The sequence below is a fragment of the Capricornis sumatraensis genome, chromosome 4 (assembly GCF_032405125.1).
Source record: "Capricornis sumatraensis isolate serow.1 chromosome 4, serow.2, whole genome shotgun sequence".
NCBI lineage: Eukaryota > Metazoa > Chordata > Mammalia > Artiodactyla > Bovidae > Capricornis > Capricornis sumatraensis.
This window is the reverse complement of record NC_091072.1, coordinates 119,252,193-119,277,091: the sequence shown is the minus strand read 5'-3', so window position 1 is coordinate 119,277,091 and position 24,899 is coordinate 119,252,193. Positions and strand designations below refer to the sequence as shown.

The 24,899-nt window shown below is 49.7% G+C and overlaps 1 protein-coding gene across 2 annotated transcripts; it reads left to right on the top strand.

Annotated features, from left to right (window-relative positions):
- The first annotated feature begins 1,539 nt into the window (after nt 1–1,539).
- Nucleotides 1,540–23,940, top strand: IFT27 (intraflagellar transport 27). Of its 2 annotated transcripts, none has more exons than XM_068971782.1 (7): nt 1,540–1,930; nt 8,450–8,529; nt 8,884–8,943; nt 11,865–11,924; nt 15,620–15,737; nt 16,656–16,765; nt 23,539–23,940. In XM_068971782.1, the coding sequence occupies exons 1-7, from the start codon at nt 1,897–1,899 to the stop codon at nt 23,635–23,637; spliced, it is 561 nt and encodes a 186-aa protein (XP_068827883.1). In that variant the 5' UTR covers nt 1,540–1,896; the 3' UTR covers nt 23,638–23,940. The 2 variants fall into 2 exon arrangements, with proteins under 2 accessions (XP_068827883.1, XP_068827884.1); XM_068971783.1 differs by having other exon boundaries at nt 1,897–1,930; nt 8,453–8,529.
- Nucleotides 23,941–24,899: the final 959 nt, after the last annotated feature.

Genomic DNA, 24,899 nt, shown 5'->3' with positions numbered 1-24,899 from the left:
ACTTGCATTGTTTCAGTCCTGATTCAAGACTGAAGCATTTGCAGCAGTTTGTAGAACATGTGTGTGTTCATTGCCCTGCGAAAGATTGGCAGCCACAGTAAGACACCCGGCAGGTGAGAGAGGTTCCATGTAAATGAAAGGCATGTGTGTGTGCATGCTCAGTCATATCCAACTCTTTGCAACCTCATGGACTGTAGCCCACCAGGCTCCTCTGCCCATGGAATCTTCCAGGCAAGAATACTGGAGTAGGTTGCCATTTCCTATTCCAGGGGATCTTCTCTACCCGGGGATCGAAACCACATCTCCTGTGTCTCCCGCGTTTGCAGCCAGATTCTTTACCACAGTGCCACCTGGGAGGCCCTAAATGAAGGGCATATGAAAGCAAATTCTGGAGGCTGCATCTTCCCTGGGGGGCTGTTCTTCCCTTTCAGCACCAGCCATCCCAGAGGAACCGGCAGGAGTGAGAAAAGGGGTGCAGGCATCTGGCAAACATGACGATGATGATAAACTCAATCTGTTCAGTAAATCTCTTCTCATTCATTCATTCATCACTGCTGAACACCTACTGTGTCCCAGGCACTTACAGTCTCAGGACAACCGAAGAAGGTGTTCTACGAGCCCCTTTTAAAAGTGAGGAAACAGACTCAGGGCCACTTGCCCAGGTCAGGAAGACGACAGTGATTTCAGTCTGGGGTACCTGACCGCAGAGCAAGAGGGGCCTCCCGGGAAAGTCAGCCTCCTTGGGAGGTGGGGGGCGGGGAAGGGAAATATTCAGGATGCTTGCTTTCATTCCGGGTGTGGTATATGATACGTTCTCCACTCACAAGACGGGCTGGGCTCAGAGGAAAGTACAACTGCAAATTCCTGAGTCCAGCCGCTCCCCCACATCCTCCACTTGTCCTTTGTCCATAGACATCACTTTTAACACTTTCGTATTTAAAGCGCATAACATCCCTGGGCTTTAAGGAGCCAAAGACTGGATTTCTTGATGCACTTTACGTCCACGCTCCCTGGAATCTGGGACTTAGACGGGCGAAAAGCGCTGCTTCAGCGAGGTCAAGCTGGCTCAAAGCTCGGCCTGGGCAAGCGCACCTCGGTCCAGTGCGCCGGCGCCGCTCCAGTCTCCCGCGCTCGCGAAAGGCCCCGTTCATGGGCGAACCCACTAGAAGGGCAGGAGGGTACGGCGAGTCCCCATTTCTCCCAAAGATGGGCCTAGCCAGCCTCTGACCAATCAGAAAGCTTGTTTTATCACCGCTTCTGGATATACTAGGTTGGAGCTGCTTTTCCCTGAACTTTCAAGCCGTGCGGGGACGGGAGGCGGAAATGATTGACATCTTCTGCAACTATTAGTCAAGCGAGATAAACTGGAAGAGCAGTTACTACTACGAATTATCTGGCGAGGAAAGGCTGTTAGCCCTGCCCCCTTCTCTCACTGGTCTCCGTGAGCCCTAGTCGGGGCGGGAGTTTTTGATGGCAGCCAATCGATGGCCAGCGAAGAGGAGGGGGACGAGGAGGCGGGGCAGGCGGGCGGTGGTTGCCCCGCGATCGCAGCCACAGTGGGGTTTGGGGGCCGGAGGGTTGTCTGGGTCACTGTTCCCGAACCACATTGCCGGGCGCTGGACTGGGTTCGGGAGCCGCATCGCCTCCCTGGCACCTTCCCGGCTGCCTTCTGAAGAACTTGACCCCTTCTAGCGCTCCTCCGCGCCCCACCGCGACCCTAGCGCCAGATACCGCCCCGCGGGCTGCCCGAAGGGTCCAGGCCCCATTGTCCCGGTCCCCACCGCGGCCACTGGCCCCTTGAGCGCCAGTTCTCCCTACTCCCCTTCCCAGACAGGGCCACCAACGCCTCCAGCAGCCGCTCTTCTCTTGTCTGGTCCGTGGAGGTGGTTGGTTACCATGGTGAAGCTGGCAGCCAAATGCATCCTGGCAGGTGAGTCTGAAAACTTGCGGGCGAATACAGTGTCCGGAGTCCAGAGACTTCATAAATTGTTGAGAACTTTTGTTCACGTAAGTTGTCTACCATCTTTCCCTTTCTCCCTCCCAAAGGCGAGTTAATGCAGTTACTGATAGAGTAAATTCCATTAGGCATGGGATAATCATCTTCCAGAGCACACTTGGAGCTGTGGCTGGTTTCCTTCGCTCCCTGTCACACTCTGAGACCCCCGTCAACAATTGGAGCTGTACTCAGGAGGAGCAGACTGGCTTTTAACAAAATCAGGCTAAGCTCACCATAAATGCTTTAACGAAACCATGTGCTGTACTCCAAAGTTAGGCATCGGTGACTTAGGTGGATTATGGACCTGGGACCTCAGAGCACAGATGTACTTTCCTGAGTCCTTGCTGCGTTGCCAGGCACATGTATTTCATTTAACCCTTTCACAGTAGGTAGCACCGTGGAGTAGGGCTTCCCTGGTAGCTCAGCTGGTAAAGAATCTGCTTGCAGTGCAGGAGAACCCGGTTCAATCCCTGGGTCAGGAAGATCCCCTGGAGAACGGAATAGCAACCCACTCCAGTATTCTTGCCTGAAGAATCCCCATGGGCAGAGGAGCTTAGCGGGCTACAGTGCATGAGGTTGCAGAATCTGACACAACTGAGCAACTAAGCACAGCATGGCACCCTGAGTTAGATGCTGAATTGTTCTGACCTCATTGAGGGCTGAGACGAAGTCTCTTGCCCAAGGTCACCCCCAAGTGAAGGAAGGTCCTAGCCAGGATTCCCACCCTCCAGATCTGCTCACCCCCATAATTCTTAACTTGTGTTACTGTTGAACCTGTGACCTTTCCAGGTTTTTCTGACCAATTCAGGAAAGAAGCAGTGAGAGATTATGTAGAGGAAACGGAGATTCTTTTTTTTATTATTATTATTCTCTTTCAGACTGAAAGGGGTGGTGGTTGTAATGACTTTTCCAGTTTGGAAGTAAAAGGGTCACACAGAAAGATGACTGATCGAAGTCACTCAGATCATGCTGGAGCAAAAGAAATGAATGGTCTTCAAAAGCAGTGTCTAGTTTCCAGAGCACCAGCGGGGGCAGTATTGTGCAACAAAAATAATTCCACAGATAGGCTGTGTCCTCTTGGACAAAGCACTTCTCTGAGCCTCAGTCTCCTCATGGATAAGGTGGAGACGTTTTTCTCTGAAGTTAGATTTTTTTTTAATGGGCTTCTCTCTCTGACTGTTCTTTCTCCCATTTCTTTTTTAAATCGACTTCTATCGCGAGGCTAACTTACTGAGCATCATCTTTGTGCCTGAGCTGTGCTATACCCTCAGCACAGGTCATCTCAACAGCTCTATGGGGTCAGGATTATCGTCATTCTCCTCTACAGATGGGGCAGCTGAGGCCTAGAGAGGTTGGGGCATTTGCCCTGGGTCACACAGCTGGATTTGGCTGAGCTGGTATCTAGACCCAGGTGATCTGATTTCCAGGGCTTGTTCTTAGCCCCACAGGCTACCATCTCAGGCCTTGATTCTAGACTCCTTGTCGTTTATACTCACACCCTCAGATACTAGTTTTACCTGATTTCATCCGTGGCCTTATAAGTCGTTCCTAAACTCCAACCTAGCCCTCAATCTGTAGCCTCCTTTTGAGGCCTTAAGGATATCTGTCTCATCTTGGAAGTTTCCAGGGACCAACAGACCTCAGTGCAGGGAATCACTATGCACAGCCCATCTCCACCCCACCCCCACTACCTGCACCTCCTCCCGCACTGACCAGCTCTTTAAACGGAGTCAATCTGCGTCTGTTCTCTCACAGAACTAACTACCAAAGGTCCTGATAATTCAAGTACTTATTCAGTCCTCATATTTATTGAGCACCTACTATGTGTAAGTCACCACGCAAGGTGCACTGGGAATCCCCGGATGAACCCAGCCCACTCCCACACTGAAGGAAGCCCTGGATTGCACACAAACGCTTATAACGCAGCAAACACCCTTTGTGCCAGCTCCCAGAGGAATACCTCAAGGCACGGCTGCTAATTGTGTGCTGCTTCAGATGAAGAGAGAAAGCAGCACTTAACATTTATCTGTATTTTATGTGCTTCCAGATCACTTAAATATTACTTAATATATGTCAGGTGCTGTAGATGTTAACTCCTTAAATCCTCATAATGATTCTCTGAGATGGGTATTGTTATTCCCCATTTTGGAGATGTAGCAGCTGAGACCCAGAGAGATTACAGAACCAAGGTCACACAGCTCATAAGCCTTGGAGCTGGGATCTGTGCCCTGAGTACCATGGACCTAGTGCCTCTTGGCAGACATTGGGGGTGATGATTGTGCCCCCCTGGAAGGTTGCTCTGCCTAGTCTCCTGCCACCAGCAGTGAGCCACAGTAGCCAGGCAGGTAAAGACAGAGGACCAAGAGATGACCTTCAGAGGCTGGCCATCAGAAGGACATTCTTTGAGCTTTGCCTGGCAGAAAATTGAGCAGGATTAGGATTTGTATTAGGGAGACCTAGAAGAAGATTTTCTTTGAGGAATTATCAGGGAGCAAGAGAACAGGAGGGTAGAGCCCAGATCTTGTGTAAGGGATAGTCGGAGACAGGATTGGAAGGTAGAGAAGGGTACACAGTGGAAAGCATCTTTGGACGGGCTCTGTGAGCACATCACCGGGGGAAAGCTCTGTTTTAGGAAGGCCTGTCTGTTGATGCCAAACTCAGGGTGAAAGAAAAGCAGCAAGAAAAAACAATACAGAAATAGGGCCAACTGGGAAGTTTTTGCAGTCCAGACCTAGACAAGAAAACAGAAGATACATTAGGCATTTCAGCAGAGAGGTTCTAATGTATGGAATTGGTTCATCGGGTGTCAGAGACTGGAAAACCCAGGAGACAACATTGTCATGACACTGAAGGGGTAGGTAGAGATCAGCGTTGTCAGAAGCTTGAAGAAGAACCTCCCCCACCCCCCGAGCCAGGATCCATATTGCCAAGGAGGGGACACTGCCCGGCTGGGGCGGTACCCGATGTGTGATGTCAGCACTTGTCATAGATCACTAGGACCCATTGCGCGCTAGCCGGGAGCTCAGTCCTGTGTTTAGGGAAAGACAATTCCAGCCCGTCCCGAGGGGGTTTGTCTTAAGATCACTTCTAGTACTGAGTGCTACATGAGGTAGGGTCCAGGCAAAAAGCTGAAACTACACTCAGTATCTAGATAGTGAGGATTTAGCATGGGATGTTCATTAAACACATACTGGAGGGCTGGGAGGACAAATGGAAACAGCGAGGCAGCACAGAGGAAATGCAGGAAGGAGCCTCACCCCAGGGCTGCAGGAACAGAGGGAAGATGGCTGGGTATCAGAACCCCGAAGCTCAGAAGGGCCCTCGGAATTGAGCTGCAGATCTCTGAGAAGGGGACCCTACCCACCGATGTTAGTGTCTCTGAGGGGATGTACTCAGGCTGGCCCAGAAGTGCAGAACCACGAACCACACAACTGGAGGCAGCAGCCGACCTCTGCTGCTGGGGTGAAGGCCATCACTAGGAGACTGCTAGGAGAAACTGCAAGCAAAGGAGAAGGAGCAAGCCCCTCTTCCTACCCCCAACCAGCCTTCCACATTGGAACAGTTCTTGAACTCACATTGGCTGAGCCGACAGGAAGCCCCTGGGAGATGGAGAAATGTGTGTGCGGAGCCCCAGCTCCAGCATCACAAGGCAGAGCATGGATGGATGAGTTTGGGGCTGAGACAAGAGACCTAGTTGAAGTTTAAGGTAACTAGGGCAGTGTCAGCCCTGACAACAAAGGAAATTCGGGCTGGAGACCCAGCGAAGGATGTAAGGAATAAAGAGGAGGTTGCCTGGGTGTGGGAGGAAGGAGGTGGAGACTTCAGAGGTGACTGTGGGTGAAGTCTAAGGACAGTGAGAGTGAATGGTGAACAGAACAAGTGAGACAGGTGGGCAGGACCGCTCTGGCCCCAGCGTGGCTGTGGACACACTTGAGATTGGGTGAAGACCCTGCGTTGCAGTGAAGACACCCACAGGTTGTTGGAAATGCAAAGCTTGGGAGATGGACTGTGGCATATGAAGTAACAGCAAAGGTAGTGAGAGTAAGTGGGACAGAGTGGATGGGGACTAAGGATGGGTGCACAAGAATGTCCACATGGGGGGAGGGGAGGAGCAGCAGGAAGACCAAGCCAGTGCAGGCTCACCAGGGCCAGAGGGCTGCGGAAGGAGGGATGCTCCTTCAAGCTGACATCTTTCAGAGACATTAAGGAGCATGAAGGACTGGGAAAACCACTGAACTTGGCAATTATGAGGTCACAGGTGACCTTGCAGATGGCACCCTCTCCATCAAGCAGTGCACCCGTTGTCCCCTGTCCCCACCATCACCCCTGGGCTCAGCCTCCTCCAGGGAAGTCCTCCCTGCTGACGAAAGCCCTCATTAGCTTTTCTCCTCCCTGTGCCCTCAGACACCTTGGTTCTCAGCTTGCATTATTTGAACTTGCACTTGTCATCTTGTTGCTCTGCAAACGTGTTTATCAGCTGGCTCCCCTTCCTGCGCATGCTCAGATCCTTCCTTAGCCGACACCAGAGGTTTTCCAGAAGTATGGGGAACTCTGACTGACAGTCGGAAGCAATATATATGAAATTAACCAGAACAAATCTGTGGGGAATTTCACAAGCGGGAGGAGTCAATTTCCAACTGGATGCAGAAGCAAAATTGAAGTCGAGAGGGTGGATACAGTCGTCTCCTGAAAGGCTGCAGGGATGAGGACCCACAGGGGCAGTTTAGAAATGGGCCAGAAGGGTCCCTGAGCTCTAGGAGAGGGGTGGACTGGCAGAAAGAGTGTGCTACTGGAATCCTAGGCAGATTACTTAGCACTCTGAGTTTCAGTATCTTCATCTGTCAAGTAAGGGGCCTGGGAAGGAGTGAATGAGATTGTATGAATGGATCCATAATGGAGGCTCAACCCATGTTGGTTCCCTTCTAAGAAGTGGTAGCAGATAGAAAAGCAAGACCTGACTAGCTCATTCAGACCCAGAGAAGTCAACGTGAAAGGAAATGTCATAAGTAGTCAAGTAATTGTCTCACATGAGGTGACAAAAGTCAAAACTGGAAAGTGAACAGAGCAGCAGGCTGTCAAGGAGTCAAGTGAAAGGAACGCTGAGCCACCCATGATGTGGGTCAAGGTGAGGAGATGACATCAAAGAATGCAACTAAGAAGGCTGTGAGCTTGATGGCGATTGTGCTGAGGATCAAAGGGGTGAGAAAGCAGAAGACAGGTGTTCCGCAAGGTCCTGGGTGATGGAGGGAGAGTCAGTGTGAAGCTCAAGGTGGAAAAGATCTTGCAAATGAAAACAGCGTGGTATCAAAGGAGGCCACGCAGAGCCACCAGTAGGGGTGTTGGGAGGGCACAGGGGAAGGATAAGGCCTGAGAGTCTCCAGCACCCCTGGGGGCCTGGGAGGAACTCCAGAACAAATTGCCCCTGCTACTTTGGGAAAGGTCCTGGTCTCAGACTTGAAAATGTGACATTAACTTTTAGTTTGGAGGTACCAATTTATGGGGCTGTCCACTGACAGAAGAAAGTTGAGGAAATGGGCCCTTTAGGTATAAGATGGACTTAGAGGAACCAGTGGCTGTTGCCAGAGGAACCAGTGGCTGTTGCCAGTAGACTTGAAGGAGAGGCCCTGGGAAGATGGGTCCACAGTGGTTGCAAATGGATACCAGGAGGTGGAAGTGGAAAATGTCCTTTGGAAATGGGTTTCAGGTGGCACATGCAGTCTCTGACTGTTTGTCAAAAATATGGTCCCACCTAACTCTCACCCCCAGTAATTATGCAGGATTCTAAGGATGAATGCTCTAAGCTCAAAGTGGTTCAGTTAGTCACCTGAACCCAGAAGTCTGTGCCTGGTCATACCTCCTTGCCTTCAAGTGTGTTAAGTCACTTCAGTTGTGTCCAACTCTTTGTGACCCTTTGGACTGTAGCCCACTAGGCTCCTCTGTCCATGGGATTCTCCGGCAAGAATACTGGAGAGGGTCACCATGCCCTTCTCCAGGGAATCTTCGTGACCTGAGGATTGAACCCATGTCTCGTACATCTCCCACATTGGCAGGTGGGTTCTTTACCACTAGCGCCACCTGGGAAGCTTTTTACCTTCAGGACTTCAAAGTAAATTCAAGTTTGTAAGGAATAGGTTTTCCCCATCAGGTATGTTTCAGTGGAAGAGTCTCGGTTCTGTTTCCAGTGCTCAGAAGCCCTCCTTCGACTGTTACCTTCTGGGTCAGTTTTTGTAGATGAAAGGATTATCCCGGAAGAAATGAAGCTGGTTTGGAAGATGGGTCTCACAGACTCATTGCCCTTCCAGCAACCCCAGGGCAATTTCCCATGAGAATCAGGCACGTTTTCTCTGAGAACTCATTGAAGTTTTTCGGTTTCTAGACTAAATTTCTGGAGTGAGAGATCCTTGAGTCAGATTAGTGTGAAAGCAGTGTTTTTCTTCTACTCTGACCTTGCAGGAGACCCCACCGTAGGCAAAACCGCCCTGGCACAGCTCTTCCGCAGCGACGGGACCCATTTCCAGAAGAACTACACCCTGGTGAGATGTGGGTGTAGTAGGCCTGGCAGAGGCTTAAAGAGAAGTGATCAAATAACCCTAAGGGAGTGCCTTTCCCAATGTCCTTAAGAAACCCTCAGAAACCTGACGAATGGCCACAAGCCACAGGGTGTGGAGCCATATGGAGCAGGCTAGCCTGTGGTCTGCTGGCCACCACACACAGCTTGCTCGCGGGCAGGGGGGTGGACGAGACTAGGTCCTCTCTGACTTCTGCACAAGAAGTGAGCCCAGAACAGACACCGGAGCCAGGGGCACGCCTCCCAGGGTGGGGTGCTGTTCCTGACAACACACCCTGTGGGGCCCCCTGACATATGTGTTCTTCCTTTTCCTCCACAGACAACAGGGGTGGATCTGGTGGTGAAGACAGTGCCAGTCCCTGACACGGGGGACAGTGTGGTGAGTGGTCCCCTTGCTCTCCCGAGGGAGCTCAGTGCTGCCCCGGCTCTGCCTGCGGACCCCAGGGGTCACTGTCCCCCTCCCTGGGAGAGAAGCAGTGCTATCCCTGGGGAATAGCGATTTCCTAGCTCTCGCCTTCTGGGGGAAAGACTTCAGTCTAGAGACATAGGGCAGCTATTTTTTTTAAATTGGATGTAGTTGACAAAGTTGTGTTTCAGGTGTACAGCAAAGTGAATCAGGTATATATATCAATAGTTGCTCAGTTGTGTCCAAGTCTTTGTGACCCCATGGACTGTAGCCCTCCAGGCTCCTCTGTCCTTGGAATTCTTCAGGCAGGAATACTGGAGTGGGTTGCCATGCCCTTCTCCAAGGGATCTTCCTAACCCAGGGATCAAACCCAGGGATCAAACCCAGGTCTCCTGCATTGTGGGCAGGCTCTTTACCATCTGAGCCACCAGGGAAGCCCCCATGTATATATGTGTGTGTGTGTTATATATATACACTCTTTCAGATTATTTTCCCAATGGGCCATTACAGACTATTGAGTAGAGTTCTTGGTGCTGTACAGTAGGTCCTTATTAGTTATCTGTTTTATATATAGTAGTGTGTGTGTGTCAATTCCAATCTTCCAATTTATCCTTCCCCCTGTTGACCCCTGGAGGCCATAAGTTTGTTTTCTATGTCTGTAACTTGATTTCTGTTTTGAGGATAAGTTCATTTGTACCCATTTTTTGTAATCCACATTTAAGCAATATCATATGATATTTGTCTTTGACATAGAACAGTTTTAAATAGCAATAGTTTTATTAAGCAAAACAAGAGTATCCTCTTGAGAAAGAACAGGTTGTTTGGAAATCAGAAGCAGCCCCACAGTGGGGTACGGTTGGGGTCTTTAGAGCAGTGGTCCCTCCCTGTGCCCTGCATAGTCTGACTGACAAGTTGATTGACAGCTTTAGGTTCTAGAATTTTTCTCCTCATGCATAGGCGGCTTACCCATAAGCACCCAAGTGTAACCCACAGCGGGGGTGCAGGGGGCGGGCAGAAAGTGCAGTGCTAATTTATTACATTAGCATGCATTAGCATAATGAACCCCTGGTTACTTTGAGTCACCATTTAGGTCTTGGTGTGCCTGTGCCAACCTGTGGTGGAGGTTTTATCTTGCTTGATTTTGACAAGGCTGGAAATTTAGCAGTAGTCCTTGACTAGAAAGAGGTGGTCAAGGACTAGGAGAAGAAGGATCTCTGGGCATGCTCTGATCACCAGTGTCCAGGTGGGGGAAGGAAAGAGGACCATGTCCAGGATGGAGCAGGACCTGCTCACATCTGAGTAGCTACCCAGTAGTGCCAGGACTTGGTCTAGATGGGAACAGAATGAGGGGAACATGGGAAGCACTGTAGGGAAGGGACGAAGAAGAGGAGGTGAGGCCAACAATTGTCAAAAGAAAAGAAGGCTAGGAACTCAGATGTACATATTTCAGCTGTGACACTGCCATGGCCAGGTTCCCTCCTGAAATAGTTAACTGTTGTTCAGTCACCCAGTCCTGTCTGACTCTTTGCAACCCCGTGGACTGCAGCACGCCAGGCTTCCCTGTCCTTTACTATCTCCCGGAGTTTGCCCAAACTCATGTCCATTGAGTTAACCAGAACCTAATTATATGACTGTCTCTACCACCCCATAGTTTTGTAATGATTTGAAGAAAAGAATAAAGCAATATCCTGATTTTCAGTTAGCAAAAGTGAGGGGATATTTTGTAACAGTATTTGGTGACTTGGGCAGCCATATATTATGTTATTAATAAATAGAAGTCTATATTCAATTAATAAAATCTATAGAGAAAAAGAAGAGAAAGTGAGGAAGACTGGACTCTGGACCTCACCCTTAGAACTTCCTGAGTATCAAGGTTCCTAACCCGCATCTCTCTGTGGTAAAGCTCAACGCTTGAAATTGAATTCCAAGCTGTTACAGTTGCCTGTGGGCTTCCCTGGTGGCTCAGTGCTAAAGAATCAGCCTGCCAGTGCAGAAGATCCCTGGGTCAGAAAGATCCCCTAGAGAAAGAAATGGCAACCCCCTCCAGTATTCTTGCCCGGGGAATCCCATGGACAGAGGAGCCTGGCGGGCCACAGTCCATGGGGTCACAGAAGAGTCAGACACGACTTAGCAACCAAACAACAATGTTTGCATGTACTTTCCTGGAGAGAAGGTTTAAGAATTGCCAGATTGTCAAAGCAGTCCATGAGCAAAAGCAATTTTCAGTACCCGGCATGCAGTGAGAAGGGATAGAATGAATGCAGCCATCACCAGTGTGCAAAGCAGAGGGTGATGCTGACCTTCAGACAGCGTGTGCTGGTCACCAGGGCCAGTGGGAAATTACAGGGCACTGGGGGAGACTTCCTGGAGTGGCAGCAATGGGGAGGGGCTCTCACCTGGGCCAGCAAAGGTTGGGACACAGAAGGGTCATCTGAGCCCTCCGCCAGCATCAAGCCTCAGCTGTCCAGAACCCTGACAGACTGCCCTACTTTAAATGCCTTCCCCAGGCCTCCTCCGTGACCTCCTTTAAACAGGATCGTTTTTCAAGATTTGAAAATCAATTTGGTTAACAAAGTGCAGAATGACCTTTTGGAAACCAGAGCACTTGTCAGCCTGTTTAGCATTCTGTTCCACCAGGTGGGGAGTCAGCTTGTTCCTGGTATTTTTGCACTCGGGGTTAGAAGAGGTGAGACGCCACCCAGACGGGGCTGCTTGGGGTGGGAAACAGTTGTACCTGAGTTCGTTCCTCTTCCCATCCTCTTCTGCCTGCCGAGGGCAAGAGATAAATATATGTGCATGTGTGCATGCGTGGATCATCCTAAAGGTGAGCGGGAGTGCTATCTGTGTGTGCAGGGGTTTCCTCAACTTTCTGAGACCGGCCTTTCTGATTCCAGGAACTGTTCATTTTTGACTCAGCCGGCAAAGAGCTGTTTTCTGAAATGCTGGATAAATTGGCAAGTATCAGTCTTTTTTCTAACCTCCGCCTCCCTCCAAAGGTTTGCCCCTTAACAATGCCCACTGCATTCCAGTCGCCAGGAGAGGTGACCATGGCAACATTCTTTAAGGGTCATTCCTCCCAGCCTTGGGGCTTGTGGCCCCTTGGCAGATAGAGCAGCTTTTGAATGTGATTTGTGATTGCCCCTCCCCCCAACTCTGGACCAGCTGGGCTCCCAGTGTGCCAGAGTAGCCTCCGACTCTGGTGACTCTCTTCTCTTAGGCAAGCGCCTCCTAGGGATGTTTTTTTTAGTGATAAAGAGCCTGCCTGCCAATGCAGGAGACTTAAGAGATGCAGGTTCGATCCCTGGCTGGGGAAGATCCCCTGGAGGAGGACACAGCAACCCACTACAGTAATCTTGCCTGGAGAATCCCATGGACCGAGAAGCCTGGCATACAGTCTGTGGGATCACAGAGTCGGACATGACTGAAGCAGCTTAGCGCACATGCCACCTCCTAGGCCTAGAGCAAAGATTTCCTTCCCCACTAGGGGGTGCCCTCGAGGTCCCATAGCATGGCTCACCTTCCAGTTCAGTTGAGTTCAGTCACTCAGTCGTGTCCAACTCTTTACAACCCCATGGACTGCAGCACGCCAGGCCTCCCTGTCCATCACCAACTCCCAGAGTTTACCCAAACTCATGTCTATCGAGTCAGTGATGCCATCCAACCATCTCATCCTCTGTAGTCCCCTTCTCCTCCCACCTTCAATCTTTCCCAGCATCAGGGTCTTTTCAAATGAGTCAGTTCTTCACATCAGGTGGCCATAGTATTGGAGTTTCAGCTTCAGCATCAATCCTTCCAATGAATATTCAGGACTGATTTCCTTTAGAATGGACTGATTGGATCTCCTTGCAGTCCAAGGGACTCAACAGTCTTCTCCAGCACCACAGTTAAAAAGCATCAATTCTTCAGCACTTAGCTTTCCTTATAGTCTATCTCTCACGTCCATACATGACTACTGGAAAAACCATAGCTTTGACTAGACAGAACTTTGTTGGCAAAGTAATGTCTCTGCTCTTGAATATGCTATCTAGGTTGGACATAACTTTTCTTCCAAGGAGCAAGCGTCTTTTAACTTCATGGCCGTAGTCACTATCTACAGTGATTTTAGAGTCCAAAAAAATAAAGTCTGTCACAGTTTCCATTGTTTCCCTATCTATTTGCCATGAAGTGATGGGAACAGATGCCATGATCTTCATTTTCTGAATGCTGAGTTTTAAGCCAGCTTTTTCACTTTCCTCTTTCCCTTTTATCAAGAGGCTCTTTTGTTCTTCTTCACTTTCTGCCATAAGGGTGGTGTCATCTGCATATCTGAGGTTATTGATATTTCTCCCAGCAATCTTGATTCTAGCCTGTGCTTCATCCAGCCCAGTGTTTCTCATGATGTACTCTGCATAGAAGTTAAATAAGCAGGGTGACAATATACAGCCTTGACATACTCCTTTCCCTATTTGGAACCAGTCTGTTGTTCCCTATCCAGTTCTAACTGTTGCTTCTTGATCTGCATACAGATTTCTTAGGAGGCAAGTCAGGTGGTCTGGTATTCCCATCTCTTTCAGAATTTTCCACAGTTTTTTGTGGTCCACACAGTCAAAGGCTTTGGCATAGTCAGTAAAGCAGAAGTAGATGTTTTTCTGGAACTCTCTTGCTTTTTCCATGATCCAGTGGATGTTGGCAATTTGATCTCTGATTTCTCTGCCTTTTCTAAATCCAGCTTGAACATCTGGAAGTTTATGGTTCACCTACTGTTGAAGCCTCGCTTGAAGAATTTTGAGCATTACTTTGCTAGCATGTGAGATGAGTGCAATTGTGCAGTAGTTTGAGCATTCTTTGACATTGCCTTTCTTTGGGATTGGAGTGAAAACTGACCTTTTCCAGTCCTGTGACCACTGCCGAGTTTTCCAAATTTGCTGGCATATTGAGTGCAGCACTTTCAGAGCATCATCTTTTAGGATTTGAAATAGCTCAACTGGAATTCCATCACCTCCACTAGCTTTGTTTGTAGTGATGCTTCCTAAGGCCCACTTGACTTTGCATTCCAGGATGTCTGGCTCTAGGTTGGTGATCACACCATCATGTTTATTTGGGTTGTGAAGATCTTTTTTGTACAGTTCTTCTGTGTATTCTTGCCACCTCTTCTTAATATCTTCTGCTTCTGTTAGGTCCATACCATTTCTGTCCTTTATTGTGCCCATAGTTGCAAGCCCGCCCCATCTAGGTTTGCTCTGGGACCCGCCCCTGCTGCCCAGGCTCCTCCAGCCAGCCCACCCTTCCTCTTCGGATCCAGTTTGCTGTACCTTCCGCTAATCTGGGCCAGTGAGCTCATTAGAAGGTTTGAGATCTCCAGAACCCCTGCCTTTCCAAGAACAGCTACATTTTAATAGAAATTTTTGCTGCCCCCCTCCTTTTTTTTTTCTTTTTTTGTCTAAGAGAAATAGATCTAGTGATGGTAATTTCACACAAGGCTGGCCTCATGCGTGAGTTCTTGGTGTTTTACCACGTGCCTACATAATGGCTGGCGCTGCCTGGCAGAGGGGATAATGTGTCTGGGGAAGTCAGGGCCGCCTGCTGCCCATCCTGGGTCCGCTCACTGAGGCCTGGAGGAAGAAGGTCTCTCCTGCATATGCACAGAGGTGGTCAGTGTGGCTTCAGCTAGAGTTCTTGAGTTAGTCTGTGAAATGAAAGTGTAAGGGCATCATCAATTTAGTCTAAGTTCCTCCCATCCTAGAGGCCTGCAGAGCCAATTCCAGGCTGAGCTTCCAAGGATAGCTAAAAGGAAAAGGCTTCTCCCTTACACCCTGGGAGGTGATAACACTTAGCAATAAACCGGTCTCTAATTGTGCATAATGGGGTTCCCCAGAGACCAGGACACATATCAGCACAGTCCCACAGCCTGTGCCAGGGAGCAGGATGGCCCAGGACTCTTGAGCAGCCCCAGAGGGTGCCGGCTCCTGAGAGCTTAGCCTTAGTTCTTAACTGGGGCCATGAACCCTGTTCAGTGGCTGATCTGGTTTGGATTAGGGCTGACACACTGCTGGAGAAGCAGAACATACCCTTTGCATTTTAAAAAGCTGACCCTTATTAAGAAGATGTTAGCAAACCAGCTTCCAGCGACTGGCTAATGAAAAAAAAGGATGCGCTTTCAGGCCTGCAGAGCAGAAAAGCATATCAACTTGCATAAGAGTGGGCCCTCAATGAGAACAAGTAGCAGAATCAGTTCACGGAACCGAGGCAGACAAAGCGTTGCTGGGTAGAGAAAGGCATCAGCTCCACCCTGGTGTTTGAATCCCGTGTGACCTGGGCAAGTCAGTTACCCACTCTGAACTCAGTACCTTCAGCGACATGGTAGGGATCTTCAGACCAGCCCTGCAGAGTTGGGAGGTTTCATAGTGACGCACAGAAAATGCCTAGCAGAGAGCCTGGCGTGGATTGGAGCTCTCAGCTTCACGGTCACTGCGCCTAGGCCTTCCCATTCTACCTGTGAGTAAATCGTTTTCGTCCATGGGTGTGGCCCGGTTTTCTGACTCATATCCCCTTTAGGATTTTTCATTTCCCTCCATCCACGTGTCCCTTCCCTTAGAAGGCCACATTGCCTCCCCGCCTAGAAGTCACTTTCGCCGTCAGTGACGTGTTTGCATCCTGTCCCCTTGCCTAGTGGGAGAGTCCCAGTGTCTTGTGTCTTGTCTACGATGTGACCAACGAGCAGTCCTTTACCAACTGCAGCAAGTGGCTGGAGAAGGCTCGGTCTCAGATTCCAGGGACCACCCTCCCAGGTAAGAGCTGCAGGCATCCAGGGTTTCCAGCAGCTCCTCTCCTTTGAGTTGAAGGGCACAAGGTCACTGCAAAGGTACCTGTGGGTGCAAAAACAAGATGCTCTGGGCTTTGAGTGTAGCAATCTAGACTGTACCCTGCCTCTGCCCCTTCGGAGCCCTGGCAACCTCGGTGAGTTGCCACACCTCTGAGTCTGTAAAATGGACCTGGTGATGCCCATCTGGCAGGGTTGTGGGGCAACTCAAAGATACTAAGGGGGAAGGTGTTGGGATATGAATGCGAGTTGTTTCTGGAAGGCTCAGCCCAGGGAAACAGCCCTCATTTTCTCCTGTATGTGGGGCACCAGGAAACATGCAAGGCCCGCTGTCACTTCTGAATGCTCTCAATCAGTTTATTTCTCATCCCTATGTGAGATCAACAAATTCTCCTCATTAGAGACCAGGGAAAGCAATCTCCAGAGGCAGGCTTAAAAATTAGCTGCAGCGGATACAGCTGGCAACAGAACTAAATTACCTCTGCATCCCTGACTCCGAGCCCAGCCCTCAGATTAGTATTAATGACTGTTTTGAAAGTTTGCTCCATGCGCTAGAAATGATCGCAAATGCTCACATCGGTTTGGTCCTCGCCTTCACAGCACTTGGAGCCTTAAGGAGACAAGGCAGGCAGGTACCTTCAAGGTCTAGAAAAGGGGCTGAACGAAAACTGCAGGTGGAACATGCATGCACTCTGCTGCCCACTCTGCCTCAGCCCCTGGGGCCCAGTGCAGAGTCTGCTGGTGCTCACCACCTGGGGTCAGATGGCCTCTCTCAGATGACATTTCATACCCCTCATAAGTAGGCTGCTTGCTGTTTTTTCTCTCCAGCTGTCCTCCCAGTCAGCCATGGTTATAATGCAATGCTCCGATTGTCTCTTTCGAGTAGGTGTGCTGGTGGGGAACAAGACAGACCTGGCTGGCAGGCGAGTGGTGGATATGGCCCAGGCCCAGGCGTGGGCACTGGGCCAAGGCCTGGAATGTTTTGAAACATCCGTGGTAAGTACCACCGCCTGCGCCGTAGCCCAGTCTGCAGCGGGGCCTTGGCTGGAAGCAGTTTTTCACGTGACCTTGCATGCATTAAGTTGTTACCACACCATACACAGAGCCTGATTTGGAGCTGATGTTAGATCCTTCGCCTGAGAGCTCTCAATATAGCAAGTCACTCGTGTGTTACAGTGAGGCGTATCAGCCAGCCAGCCCTAGGAAAAGCTGGATAGCAGTTAGTAAGGAACAAGCGTGTTGTGTTCAGTCACAGTGCTGCTGGACGTCTGCAGGAGGCATCATGGTTATGGCGTTGTTGGCACATTATTTTATAGGCCCTCAGAATCAGTCCCCTGATCCAGGAGCTGGTCCATACTTCCCACTTCCTGATGGGGTGACGTGACTGGCCCAAGGTCACGTGACTCATAAAGGCTTGCACCAGGACTGGGACCCCCGACTTCTGGTTCCCCTCACTGCTCCCCGTCGCCACCTTGCTGCAGCCCCAGAGTTACTCCAGGCCACAGGAGCCCTCAGGAAGTGGGACAGAGTGGTTTGTTCCCAGCACTTTCAATACATGATATCATGATTCTGGCATGTTCACAATGTCACGTGAAGCCCCTCCTACGTGGGGAGTTCCGAGTTCCCTGCAGCCGGGGTGCAGGCATGTGACCCAGGCTATACCAGTTGGATGAACGCTTGTGCGATAATGACAGGGGATCAAGTGAACACTGCCCCCTGCAGGAGCCACCCAGAAACATCCACTTCAGAGCCAGTAGGGGCCAGGGGCCAACCCCTTCCTGGGGCTCCTGGGTAGACTCGCCACGCCTGGCACAGCCTGAAACATCCCTAGTGGTCACTTGGACCTCACTCCCGGCCCTGTGGCCTCTGGCCTTGATTCTTTGCTTCTCGCAGAGAGTCAGTGGGCTACTTAATAAATAGCCCTGAGGTCGTTTTCTGCTCAAACTCCACTTAAGTTATAGGCACTCTTGTTGCATCTACAAAACTCGACAGATGCTGCTGTTCAATTCCTATATGGAGGTGATCTGTTTTTTTTTATTTAGCTACATTGGGTCTTAGTTGCGGTTCGTGGGGGTCTTTGTTGTATTGTCATGCGGGATCTCCCGTTGTGGTACACACTCTCTAGTTGCAGCACGCAGGCCCAGTAGTTGCAGGGTGCAAATTTAGTTGCCCCATGGCATATGGGATCTCAGATCCCCAGCCAGGGCTCGAAGATGCATCCCCTGCATTGCAAGGTGGAGTCTTGGCCACTGGGCCACCGTGGAAGTCCCTGGATGTGAACTTCCTAAACGCCCCCAAAGCAGCATGCTTTCCTTAAGGAAAGTGTAGCAAGTAGAATTGGGTGCTCTGTCCCCTGATGGTGAATAGAAGCCCTATCTGTGGCCCCCTTAAGTGTTATTTAACCTGTTTGTGCCTCAGGTTCCTCACCTATTAAATAGGGATGATAAAATATATTCCTCATTGAGTAATAAATATGAGAATTAAGTCAGATGGTGAATATAAAAACAGCACAAAATCTGGGACATAGTCAACACTCTGTCAATGTTAGCTTTTTTTAAGTATAAATATTCCCCCCAGTAATCTCATTTATACTATTATTACTCACTAAATCTTTGTATTCCTAGATTGTACGGAGGTAAATGTCAGTCTTGCCTCTGGTCCAATAATCACAAATGCTACATTAATGAAGTTCCAGTTAGTGAGCTTTTACTGTAGAGAAGGTTACCCATGTTGTACGCCTCACGCCTTTGAGCAAAGCAGTAACTGTTCCACCCACAGCAAACAATATTTCATTTTCCCTCCTCTTCCACCCACATTCATGAAATTGCCTCCTCACCCTAATATCCCACATTCTCTGGAATTCTTGATAGAACTCAGAAATTAACCTTGACTCCCAGCTTTCATCACCAGCGGCCACTAGGCTGGACATTTAAACTCTGGTCAGGTGTTTGCTGCTACACGATTGAAATGGGCGGGTATAAATGATGTCTGGGGAGGCTGCAGCTCAGCACTTGATATTAACTGTGCAGGTTAACTAGTCCCCCCTGAGCTGATGCCAACAGAAGCACCACCAGCAGCTCGGTTAAGAAAGCTGTAATTAAAATGGAAATACAACCAAATGCCATTTGAGACTTACCCAAGCCCATCTCCTCCTCTCTTCTTACTAAATGCAGCCACAGTTGTCTTACATAGCCATTTTTTTTGTTTTGTTTTGTTTTTTTTTTTTATTGGAGTGTATTTGCTTTAAAATGTTGTGTTAGCTACTGCTGTTTGATTTTCTTTTTTCTTTATAATTCCATCTTCACAACAGACTCATTTTAAAACCGGAGGTTTTGTGCCTTTTCATCACCTTCACCCCTTTCTCCTGCCCCCCCTCACTGTCCCAGCGGCCACCAATCTACTCTGTTTCTGAGTTGTCTTTTGTTAGATCCCACTTACAGGTGACAACAGAGCAATATTTGTCTTTCTTGTCTGGCTTAGCTCGCTTAGCATAATATCCTCAGGATTCATTCACGTTGTCACAAATGGCAGAATGTCCTTTTCTGTGGCTGAATAGTATTCCTCTGTGTGTGGACCACATTGCCTTTATCCACTCATCAGTGTACACTTACATTATTTCTATGGCGTGACTGTTGTCGTGGATGAAGAAATCTCTCCAAGATAGTGATTTCATTTCCTTGGTTACAGACTCAGAAGTGGGTCTGAGTCTGAATCATATGCAGCTCTATTTCTAATTTTTGAGGGACCTCCATCCTGCTTTCCACGCTGGCTGCACCAGTTTCATACCCACCGGCAGTGCACACGGCTTCCCACTTCTCCACGTCGTCACCAGCACTTGCTGTCTCTTGTCGTTTTGGTGATGGTCATCTTCACAGTGTGAGGTGACATAATGTGGTTAATTTGCATTTCCCCGATGGTTACTAATGCTGAGCGCCTTTGCATATACTTGTCGGTCCTTTGAATACCTTCTTTGGAAAAACATCTGTTGTTGGTCCTTTGCCCATTGTTTCCATCATAGTATTTATGTTTTTGCTGCTGAGTTGCACAGATTCCTTGTGTGTTTTGGGTGTTAGTCCTTGATGCGATGTGTGGCTTGCACATGTGTCCTTCCATCCCGCAGGCTGCCTTTCCGTCTTGCTGATGGCCCCCCGGGCTGTGCACATGCTCGTCAGTTTGCTGTCGTCCCGCTCACTGGTTTGTGCCTCTGTCGCTCATGCCTTTGGTGTCATATTCATGAAATCATTGCCAAAGCCAGTGTCAAGGATCTTTTCCCCAGTGTTTCCTTCTAGAAATTTTATGACTTCATGTCTTAGGTTCATGTCTTTAATTCATTTTCAGTTAATTTCTGTGAGTGGTGTCAGTTAGGGTTCTAGTTTCATCCTTTTGCATGTGAATATCTGGTTTTCCCAGCACTGAAGGGACTGTCTTTTCCCCTTTGAGTATTCTTGACTCCCCTGTCAAATATTAGATGACCATATCTGTATATGGTTGTATCCAGGCTCTCAGTTCTGTTCCATTGCTCTTTGTATCTGTTTTTAATATTAGTGGCGCATTGTTTTGAATACTGTAACTTTGCAGTATGGTTTGAATAGGAACTATGATGCCTCCAACTTTGTTCTTTCTTATGATTGCTTTGGCTATTTGGGGTCCTTTGTTGTTCCTCTTTGACTTCCTGGCACGCCTCAATATTTGGCCTTTTCACACCAAAAAAATTTAAAGTATTTCTTTAAGCAGAAGTTAAAATTTTTTAATGCATTGTTTACTGCTCTAAGAAATTGCTGCTGCTGCTGCTGCTGCTAAGTTGCTTCAGTTGTGTCTGACTCTGTGCAACCCCATAGACAGCAGACCATCAGGCTCCCCCGTCCCTGGGATTCTCCAGGCAAGAACACTGGAGTGGGTTGCCATTTCCTTCTCCAATGCATGAAAGTGAAAAGTGAAAGTGAAGTTGCTCAGTCGTGTCCTACTCTTAGTGACCCCATGGACTGCAGCCTACCAGGCTCCTCCTTCCATGGGATTTTCCAGGCAAGAGTACTAGAGTGGGGTGCCATTGCCTTCTCCTTCTAAGAAGTTGGGCAATACTAAATAAAAGCAAGTTCAAGAAAGGTCCATAGGGATGGCTCCTCTTGCAGAAAGAAGAGGGGGAGGAAACTGATGTTTGTTGAGCACCTACTGTGTGCCAGGTGTTTTGCACACATTATCTATTTAGGCTTCCAACAGCGCTGCTGCTCTCTTTATCTCACTGGTGACAGACTCAGAAAGACTGCATAGCTTTCCCTGGTCACCCAGCTAACAAGGATAGAACCAGAACTAGAACACAGCCCTGCCCAGCTCGATAACCTTCTAGAGGGATTCTGGCCTCCCACAGAGCCCACTTTGGGAGTCTCTAGGGGGAGAGGAAATGGCAACCCACTCCAGTGTTCTTGCCTGGAGAATCCCAGGGATGGCGGAGCCTGGTGGCCTGCAGTCTATGGGGCTGCACAGAGTCGGACACGACTGAAGTGACTTAGCAGCAGCAGCAGCAGCAGGGGAAGAATTCTCGGTCAGATTAAGCACTAGTCTGACCCTGCTCTAAAGATTCTTCATGCAAAGCAGACCTACTCTACAGGTGTCCAAAGATGTCCACGAGACTATGATTTGTCATTGATCAAAAGGACTCTTGTCATTGGCAAGCCCTCTAGCGCATTTGGAAGATGGTTCCATTTGTATCTGCTACTTCAGGAGCACTCCGTGTGTATAAAGAGGCTCGCCTCCATTGAATTCCCGACTTTTTATGTTGTGTTTTCCGTAAGATCTAGCTTTTAAGAGCTTTCAGGTTCATTTAGAAATCCTCAAGTGTGTGCTTTGCTGGCCTCATTCCCTTCCCATTCAACACTTAACTACATTTTCAACCGAGGTAAAGTTTTGCTGTTTGACATTGCCTAGGATGTTACACTCTACAACCCAAAGCACCTTGCAGATACAACTGAGTTATTCCTCTTATGTCTTGCTGCAGAGTGACAGCCTTCCGGTCCTTGGTAGTTGTATAGAACTTAGTATAGACACTTGTCTAGGCCACCAGCGGTCCTCTCATTCCTCAGCCCCCTTTCCACACTGACACCTCTGGTTCTTCTGTTGGTGACTTGTCTCCTCTGCCTTGGGACTTGCCTTCCCGGAAAGTCCAGGAACTTTCTCTGCAGGATCTGGTTTCACATACCTGTTTCTATCACCCTGTCTGGGAGAGTGGAAAGGCTGCTCTTCTCATACTTGTGGCCTCTGAATTCTAGGCTGGGCTCTGCCTAAGCCAGCTGGGCCACTGCATGCCTGGGACCCCAGACCACTGTCTGTAAAACAGAGGCACTGAGCTTGATAACCTCGTTACATCCTTTGGTTTGGAAGTCCTTCCATTTTAGTGGGACTATTTCATTGTCTCTTCTCAAGACTGCACTTCTGCCAGCAGGCAAGGATTGTCTGGAAACGAGTACTCATGCATTCATAGTTTGAGCTACTGTCTTGAAAGCAATGGGTGCTTTCTTCTGCCAACTTATTGCTTTAAAAAAAATTTTTTTTAATACCCATGGGCACACACATAGAGAGTGACAAACGATAGCTAAGTGGAGAGAGTATTATTTTCTTTCCCCCAGAGTTTGTCATGCTTGCCCTATAGGACCGGTTCTTCCCACGGGATGGAGAAAATCTAGGGCAAGTTCCAGAACTTCAATCTTTCAGAAAATAAAAAATCCTTTGGGCATCTTTCGTCACAAAATTACTCATTGTTTCAGTTATAAAAGTGGCCAGTCCTGATTGACTGTCAAAATTCTTGATTTAAAGTCAGCTCCACCCCCTGATCCTGCTGTGGGAAGCAGGACTGGGCTTCTGCGTCTGTGTTTCTACACCTGTGCCTCCCCTCCAGCTCGCTTTGCTGGGACCTGTTCTGGCCCCTCTGGACTTGCCAGGTGTCTGAGATGCCCTCCCTACCCCCATAGGGGGCACTCTCTCACCTGCAGCTTCCGCCTCATAGATGACACCTGCTCACCCTTCCTGCAACCTCGGTTCCAGGCCATCCATTGGTGGTGGAACCCATCACCCTCCTGGGGGCTGTCCCCATGAGGTCCCTTTAGGACAGCTTCACACTGGGCTCCTGCAGGGCCCTCTGCTGGTCCAGGGAAGCTCGGCTGCAACCCCAGTTTGACAGAGGAGGTAGTGCAGGCTGTCTTTCCTGTCCTGCTCAGCCATCCAAACAGCCAGCCCCAGCCTCACCTCAGTGCTTCCTAAGCCTGGGTCCAGCACCTTCCTAAGTCCCGGGGCTGTAGGCTTCTCTTGGGACTCTCCCACTGACCTCAGGGTGAGGGAGAAGAGAAGTGCCCACATCCCATCAGCACACACACACCCCCCCACCTCTATCCTGCTTGGTCCTCCCTCCAGAGCATGCCATCTGTTGTTTTGCTTTGACCTCTGGGACCTCAGGCAAAGCTAAGCAAGAACGAGTCTCATTTTGATGTCCTGTCACACAGAGTGAGAGTGGCTAAAAGCACAGGCTCTGTGGGAACAGGTCTAGGTTCAGACCCAGCTCCATCACGGGCAAGTGCGCGGCTTTCGGCAAGCGATCTTCATCTCTTTGCATCTCAGCTGCCTTCTTGTAAAACGGGCAGAACCGTAGTAGCGGCCCCAAGTGCTGGGAAGAAGAGGTTGGGTCAGAGGTCGGAGCGCCTGACGAGAGGGGGGAATGGGGAATGCCAGCTGTCTGCAATGACCCTAAAGCCAGCCAACCCTTCTTCAACTTGTCTCTCCAGAAAGAGATGGAAAACTACGAGGCCCCCTTCCACTACCTGGCCAAGCAGTTTCACCACCTATACCGGGAGAAGCTGGAGGTCTTCCAGGCGCTGGTGTGAGAGGCTGGCTAGACCGTTTCCTGCGATGGAACCCGGCCCTGGGCTCCGTCTCCTCGGAAGATGGGAGAAGATGGAGCCGCCTGGCACTTCCAGTCTATCGTGACAGCTTTAAATAAAAGGAGAAAATGGAGAAGCAGCAGCTCATTCTGTTCTTGGCCAGGGCAGCCCTGGAACCATTTTACACTTTGGCCGCTGCTCCCAGAGTAGCACCGGAGCCTCCAGTGGTGGCAGCTGGCCCTTGGGACAGTGGGCATCCTGCCCTCCCTGAAGGACACCCCTGACAAGAGCCCACCCACAATTTGCCGGAGTCGAGATGCTCAGCTTGGAAGTTGTCGCCTGACCAGGGGGCTGATGGCCCTCTCCTTGTTCTAACAGACTCAGTTTTGCTGTCTGTCTGCCCCTTTCCGGATGCCGGAGCTCCCTCGTGATGACTTCTGTCCCTGGCAAAATAGTGCCCTCTGCCGGCCGCCCTGGGTGCCTCTTCTTGATAAAGACCCAGCCCCCTCCCAGCTGCCAGGAACCCTGAGCACCCAGGGAGCCAAGAATGAGGCCACTTTCCTTTAATGACCCCGCCTCTCAGCGAGCCGGGCAGCAGTCGTAATTCTTTGCACTGAGCTTGACTGTTTTCCATCCTGTCTCTGCTGCCAGATTAATCTTCCTAAAACACCGCTTTCATCATTTCACTCCCCTGATTAAAGACCCACGGAAATTCCTCAGTGCCTCTTACATCAGGGCTGCGGACCGAGGTCTGGCATCACAGCCCACCTCCAACTGTCACCCTCACCCCAGAGTCTCGGCTTCTTTCTGCTCCAGTGCCCCAGAGGGTCATAGCCCTCCTTCAGTCCCCCACTGGGTGGGAGTGGAGATGTCCAAGCACTGGCTTTGCGGGTAAACAGACCTGGGTCTGTCCCAGGAATAGAGATGAGAGTGGAAATTACTCTCATTCCTGTTTATGACCTGCCATGTCTCTACATGAGCTGAGAGTGTTACACATACTAGCTAATTTAATATTCACAACGTAGAGTCTTTTTCCCACTTTTACGAATGAGGAGCTGAAGTCAGGGTCACGAACTCCAGAGCCCGGCCCACAGCGGCCGCCCTCTCCTGAGTCCGCCTGAGCTTGACCGGGAGCAGAAGGCGGTGATGGCTAGGCTGCCCCTGAAGGTCATTTCAGAATAGCACGTGAAGGGCATCGGACACAGTGCCCACCTCCTCGGGCCCCTCCCTCCCCGTCCTGTTACCTCTCAACACAAATTCACTGT